General features: G+C 41.7%; 1 protein-coding gene across 1 annotated transcript; it reads left to right on the top strand.

Annotated features, from left to right (window-relative positions):
- Nucleotides 1–2886: 2886 nt before the first annotated feature.
- Nucleotides 2887–6875, top strand: LOC111933232 (tubulin alpha-3 chain). Its single transcript, XM_023932692.2, has 5 exons — nt 2887–2961; nt 4328–4550; nt 5083–5231; nt 5566–6246; nt 6474–6875. The coding sequence occupies exons 1-5, from the start codon at nt 2959–2961 to the stop codon at nt 6768–6770; spliced, it is 1353 nt and encodes a 450-aa protein (XP_023788460.1). The 5' UTR covers nt 2887–2958; the 3' UTR covers nt 6771–6875.
- The last annotated feature ends 41 nt before the right edge of the window (nt 6876–6916 follow it).

The following is a 6916-nucleotide window of genomic DNA, read 5'->3' as shown; positions in this document are numbered from 1 at the left end:
GGACTAACCTGTCTCTGCTAGTTCTTAATAAAGAATACCACACAGATTTGTGCTAACATTTGCAGCTCTATTCTGGCTGAAGGAGAGTCAGAACAACTCCCAGGAGTAAGCGCAGCAGCACTGGATACAAATGGTGAGACTACCATGCCATTATATTGCCCTAGATAGAAAAGGGCAAACAAAAGGTACAAGTGTATCTTAGAAGCACACAACAAAAATAAATACTGTGGTTTTCAAAAGAGTAATCCAAGTATACTCATCCCCAAGCTTTTTCTGGATAGGGTCCAGAGAAGGGACATAAAGATGGCCCTTTAGCAAGACAGCTATTTCACTGTCAAAGTTTATCAGATTGGAAAAAGGAGTGCAGACATGATTTTAATTCAACAGTCAACTTCCAGTACACAGCTTTGGTCTCTTTTAAGCATAGTAATATATATGTGCATCACATCACATACAAGCAGTGAAGAGGCACCCAGCCCAGTGGAAGCATGCAATGCTGTACACTTTTACTTCAGGGAGAAAGTAAGGTAGGAACTGCAGGACAAGTTTTTGAAAATACTGATGGACCTTACCACTGTTCAGCTACTCTCTCCATAGATTGACTTCAGGCCAATAGTTTCTACAAGCCAGATGATAACTATGTTTCTACTCTTCATGATTTAAATGAACAATAGCTAGACAGCCTTCTGGTGATAGCAGTTCATTGCTTTTGAATGGCTATTACAATTACTTTTAACCATAGAACAACCAACCTGTTCATTTCTGAGGACTTAAAAAATACACGTTTTACAAAATACATGTGCACAGTGGGTTATCACAGGAAGAGTCAGTGATTCCAAGCAAATTGTGCATTCTTCATCTGAACCAGAGCCTAGAATAAACTTAATTTTACTTAGTAATGTCTCACACAATTCTTCAGGAGTTTTGTCATTTGCAAATATAGAAACATACTTAAACACATAGATTTCCGTACAGGAAACATTCTGATCTCTCATGCTTCAAAACAGTCCCATTGATCAAAATGCAAATCAGAACAGTTGATAGACAATGAGGATATAGCCTACAATACATAAAAACCCAAGCTGCCCCGTACTACAGAAAATTTTGGCCTACCATTTCAAAATATACTGAGTAATCCTACTTGGAAAAATGGTAATTAGAACTTAAAGTACCTCATCTGTATGCTGAGTGATAAGCATGTATGCAACACAATGCCTAATGGGAATAAGCAATTTTCATGTGGCAGCTATTCAAGTAGGAACAATACTATGGATGTGACACTATAGTTACGATTACTTTATATTTTAAGTAAAGAAATTCAAGTCATACTTGGTGTTAAAAATGACAATATAATATTGGCTTTTGCATTTATGTATTAGCTCTTACATGTTGCTATTGATCATAAGTATTTAGATATGGTATAATTTGTAACTGCTTTTAGCTGCTTATTAGTATAACACAATCTACTAGTTTTGCACTGTACAGCTTATAGAAATAGTAATGTGATGAATATATTATATCTACGTATGCACCGTATAGCTTGTAGAAATAGTAGTGTAATGAACGTATTATACTGTAGGCCTTAGCAAAACACAAAATTATAAAATGCTTCTATGTAACTAAGGGAATAGCGTAAGGCAATTATGTTTTTTCCCCCACATCTGCTGACCGATTTCTCCAAATGATAAGAGCGATACAAACCAGAGCACCAAGAAAAACTGGAGAAGAACTTGTTAACACCTTATCAGGGAGTGTGAAACAACAGGATGCAGACACAAAAAGAAATAAAATATATTGACCTAACTGACAGAATGTTGTGCAGATAAGTCAGAGGGTAAAATCAAACAAAAGAATTCCTTAAACATCAAAAAGCTCACAAGAATGTTTGAATAATGTATGAAACACATGAATATGAGTGTACCTCAGTAATGTAACAGTGTTCTTTGGCAAATAGCCAGAAACACACCAGTGCTGGACATTGTCCCATTTTATTCCGTTACTAAACTTTTAAAAATTCTAGAGAGTGAACTTTGCTTTTCACACTTGGTTAATAATTAAGCTATGAATAATTATTGAACAATCTTCAAATAATTTTTCCATCCTGTATTCTTCAGGAAAATAAACAACAACCTTCTAAAAAAGGTTCTGTCCGTTATCTCATTGGTCTTCCAGTATCCTGAAAAATCAACAAGGAATCTTTCTTCTTGTCTTACAAAAACTGTAAATAACACTAATCTTCAAAGGGGTGAAGATTATATTTTGACCTATTTCTTTGGAATACCCTGGTATTGTTATATTTCAAGAGCAATGGATTTCTTTATTTGGCACTTTATTTGAGTAATATTTCACTCTGAGCATGTAAGCAAAAAGGCACCTGTCTCTTCCCCCTTCCTCGGCTGGTTTGAGGAGTTAATCACACAATTTCCAGAAGTGACAAAGTGAATCTGTCTAGTCAAAAGCAGGGAATGGAAAATGTGCTCACTACTCACAGAGTGGCTCTGTTTTTCTATTAAATAAAGCTCCCCTCGGGAAAGCAGGTCTGATTCCTTTTATTAGCAGGAGAGATTACAGGAAGTAGTACTTCTGTATCACCATACTTAGCATAGATCACGCTGACATATGAAAACAGCTTGGCACTGCGTCACCACGCCGTTCTTACCACAGGCCTTCGCAGCGCAGTCCCGGCAGCACCGCCCTTGTCTCCCGCCTCGAGAGGACAGGACACGCGCGCCCCGTCCAAGCCCCGCCTCCTGACGCGCCCCTGCCCGCGCCAGCCTTCCCCCTAACCGGCCAATCAGACACCTTCCCTCGCGCCCAGTCCGCGCGGGTAATGGCCAATGGGAGCCTGCACCTGAGGCGAGGGGTTCGAGGCGGTTAACGGTCGGCAGTTGGTTCTGGTCGGTCTCAGCGACGGTCGTGTTGTGGCGCAGTCGGAGTTCGTCACCTTAGCGAGGCACCATGGTGGGAGACGGGATCTTTGCGGCTGCGGGGGGAGAAGGGGCATTTGGGAGACGGGATCCTTGTGGCTGCGGGGCGGGGGAGAGCGTTTGGGACTGCTTCTGTTGCATTTCAGGAGAGTTCCTGACTGCACGTGCTGCGGCAGAACTCACAGGCAGTCTCTGCCTGAAGTCCCCGCGGTAGCTCTAAGGCAGAAGGGTTGGGGAGAAGGAGAGAAATTAGTGTGAAAGCTTAATAGGGAATTTTTATGCCTCGCCTCAGGGGAGGCGAGGCATAGAAATCGGCCGATAGCTAGCAAGACAAGATTATGTGCAAGGGAAGTCTATTCGGAGCAGGCACCTCCCGCGCTAAGAGGCGAGGGAAGAAACTGAAACCTCCATCGGGCGGCGGGCAGATAGCGGGACAGAGCATGGTGGCCGCCGGCCGGATCTATATGCCGGTTTTGAGCCGCCTTGGCGCGTGAAGCCGTAGAAGGCGCAGCGCGTGCTCCACAGGCGACGAGGGACGGGGCAGGCGGCGCGCGCCGGGAGCCGCTCTCTGGGCCTAGCCAATCAGAGGAAGAGGTGTGGCCGGCGGCGGTGAGGGGGCTCGGCGGGCGGCGCGAATCTCGTGACGGGTCTGCGGGAGACTGCGGGATTTGATGAAGCTACCGAGGAAAAGGGAAAGCAGCCCGGGCACCTTGCTTTTTCTTGTCCACCTCTGCTTTTTTTCTAGATACACCCTTAACAGTAAACTAGAAAACCACCTTATTTCCCTCAGGTGTAAGGCAATTCAGGTATTGGAAGATTAAGCATATATGGCATGGTCACTTAGAATCAAAGGAGCTAGCTTAAAGGGGGCATATTACATTTAATTGTGACTCTTAAGATGATTTCACATAGGAACATATAGGGGGAAAATACGTAGTAATTGCTAGGGCCTAGATACTGGCATGTTTATTATAAAGGAAAAGGTACTGAATGGTTCTGTGCAGGAAGGATTCTTGCAACAGTTACCTGGTACATGGTCTGGTGACAAGTCAAGAAAATTGTGGGGATATTATATAAAGAGGTCTTCCAAAAACTAAAAGAAGGTGAAAAATAGACTAGGTATATTAAATATGAAATATATATGCAGCATTGTAAGGGGTAATGAATTTGTATTCACTCATGTGTTCATAGAGACTATGTTGTCTTTAGGGTCTTCCAATATTCACAGTCAGTGCAGGTCAGCAAAGGTGAGTAGCGTCTTGCCAGCAGGAGACAACTTGTTCTCTTAAATTGTCATTTAAGAGTAACCAGGGAACATTGCAGCAGAGAAAGATCGTGGAAAGTACAACCCACAGGCGGGTAGCTCCACATCTCATTATCATTCTCTTTTTACTTTGCAGCGTGAATGCATATCCATCCACGTTGGTCAGGCTGGTGTTCAGATTGGCAATGCATGTTGGGAATTGTATTGTCTTGAACACGGGATCCAGCCTGATGGTCAAGTGCCTAGTGATAATACTATGGGACGTGGAGATGATTCATTTAACACTTTCTTCAGTGAGACGGGAGCTGGTAAACATGTTCCGAGAGCAGTGTTTGTAGACCTAGAGCCAACCGTAGTTGGTATGTACCCAACAGTAAAGGTCTTAAGTGAAAAAGTGAGAATCCTTTAAGGATTCCCTAGTGTCTTTTTTTTTGTTTGTTTAGAGCACTCTAGAGTTTAAAATGTGTATTTAGATGCTGTTTTGACATTTGCAGTTATTGTTATTTGAAAGAAATTAAATAATGGTGTACAGGTAACAATATCTGGAGAACGAGAGAACTTTTTTGTAGTCTGGATCATCTTTCCAGACTGCTGCACTGCACTGCATACAGAGTTTTGTTTCAGTGCTGTTATCATGTCTGTACCTGTAATGTAGTTTTCTGAGTGATCTCTGTGTTGTTCCTTGAGTACACATTTAATTTGTGTGTGCCTGATGTTTACTCTGAAACAAAGGGGCAGAAGTTGTGCCAACTTTTTAGACTAGTCAGACAAGCTGCATGTAGTCGGAGATGCTGTCTACACGCTTTTGACATGTGGTCTTCGTGTGTAGTCACTAAACACACACAAAGAACTGATCAAATTTATGATGTGGTATTTTGGGTTTTTTTGTAGATGAAGTACGTACAGGCACATATAGGCAGTTATTCCATCCTGAGCAGCTCATTACTGGGAAAGAGGATGCAGCCAATAATTATGCCAGAGGCCATTATACCATTGGAAAAGAAATTGTTGATCTAGTGCTAGACCGCATTCGCAAACTGGTAAGGATTCATGTTACAAGTTAGTATTTGAAATAATTGATACAGCTCTATAGCTAGCTATACTGATGGTTTGCTGTTTTTTCGTTAAGAATTTTGTGCATAGTTAATTGTTCAAAACAAAATAAACCTTTTATTTCCTGGCCTTACCTACCCCCCCTTTAAATAAAAATTCAATCAGTTAAACCAGGACCTTTGAAGAACACTGTTTTGTTTTTTGTAACAATGTTATAATATCAAATGTATGACAGAGATGCTTTTGAATTATTATTTTAATACTTACTACTCCAAAACCATCAATAACTTTTTTCTCCAATTTTTTCACACCTTGTTCTAGGCTGACCTGTGCACAGGGCTGCAAGGCTTCCTTATCTTTCATAGTTTTGGAGGAGGCACTGGTTCAGGGTTTGCATCACTGCTCATGGAAAGGCTGTCTGTTGACTATGGCAAGAAATCTAAACTGGAGTTCGCGATTTATCCAGCGCCACAAGTTTCCACTGCTGTAGTGGAACCCTACAACTCAATTCTAACTACCCACACAACATTAGAGCATTCAGACTGTGCCTTTATGGTAGATAATGAAGCCATTTATGATATATGTCGTCGTAATCTGGATATTGGCCGTCCTACTTACACCAATTTAAACCGATTAATTGGGCAAATTGTTTCATCCATCACAGCCTCACTGCGTTTTGATGGAGCCCTCAATGTAGACCTGACAGAATTTCAAACTAACCTGGTTCCATACCCACGAATCCATTTCCCCTTGGTAACATATGCCCCTATCATCTCTGCTGAAAAAGCATATCATGAGCAGTTATCTGTGGCTGAAATTACCCACGCTTGCTTTGAACCAGCCAACCAGATGGTCAAATGCGACCCTCGCCATGGCAAGTACATGGCCTGCTGCATGCTGTACAGAGGCGATGTTGTACCCAAAGATGTCAATGCAGCCATTGCCACTATCAAGACTAAACGTACCATTCAGTTTGTGGATTGGTGCCCAACTGGATTCAAGGTATGTAGCTTTTTAAGTGCTCAATATCTAAATGATTAGGAATTGTGTAATCTTCAGAGGTGACAGTCACGCTACAGTGTTGTCATATCCCTGTTAAATACTTTGATAAAGTGTAAAATAACTCTAAGCTCTTTAATTTATTTGTAATCATGGTGATTTTTGATTAAGAGAAATGAGCATTTAAGCCTTAGTATTCTTAAGGAAAGTTCTCATTTGTTTTCTTGAAGGTGGGCATTAACTACCAGCCTCCAACTGTGGTGCCAGGTGCTGATCTTGCCAAGGTGCAGCGGGCTGTGTGTATGTTGAGTAACACAACTGCTATTGCAGAAGCATGGGCTCGGCTCGACCACAAATTCGATCTCATGTATACTAAGCGTGCCTTTGTGCATTGGTATGTTGGGGAGGGGATGGAGGAAGGTGAATTTTCCGAAGCCCGGGAAGACCTGGCTGCCCTTGAGAAAGATTATGAAGAAGTTGGCCTAGACTCAGTAGAAGCAGAGGCTGAAGAAGGAGATGAATATTGAGAAAACTAAAGCCTGGAAAAATCTGTTTACAAAAAAAAAAAACCCAAAAAACTGCAGAACCTTGTTTGTTTTCAAATGTGCTTCCAAATAAAGTTCCAAAGATTATACTGCTGCTTTTTTTTTCTTCACTATTAATGTGTGTATTC

This window comes from Cyanistes caeruleus, chromosome 10, assembly GCF_971803275.1.
Source record: "Cyanistes caeruleus chromosome 10, bCyaCae1.hap1.1, whole genome shotgun sequence".
Lineage (NCBI taxonomy): Eukaryota > Metazoa > Chordata > Aves > Passeriformes > Paridae > Cyanistes > Cyanistes caeruleus.
The sequence above is the reverse complement of the archived record's forward strand: the minus strand, read 5'-3'. Positions and strand labels throughout refer to the sequence as shown.

Bases quoted from the DNA above. Each gene is read 5' to 3' on its own strand.
- LOC111933232 (XM_023932692.2), top strand. The intron at 4,551-5,082 runs GTATGTACCCAA...GTTTTTTTGTAG, and splicing joins CCTAGAGCCAACCGTAGTTG to ATGAAGTACGTACAGGCACA. The intron at 6,247-6,473 runs GTATGTAGCTTT...GTTTTCTTGAAG, and splicing joins GGTGCCCAACTGGATTCAAG to GTGGGCATTAACTACCAGCC.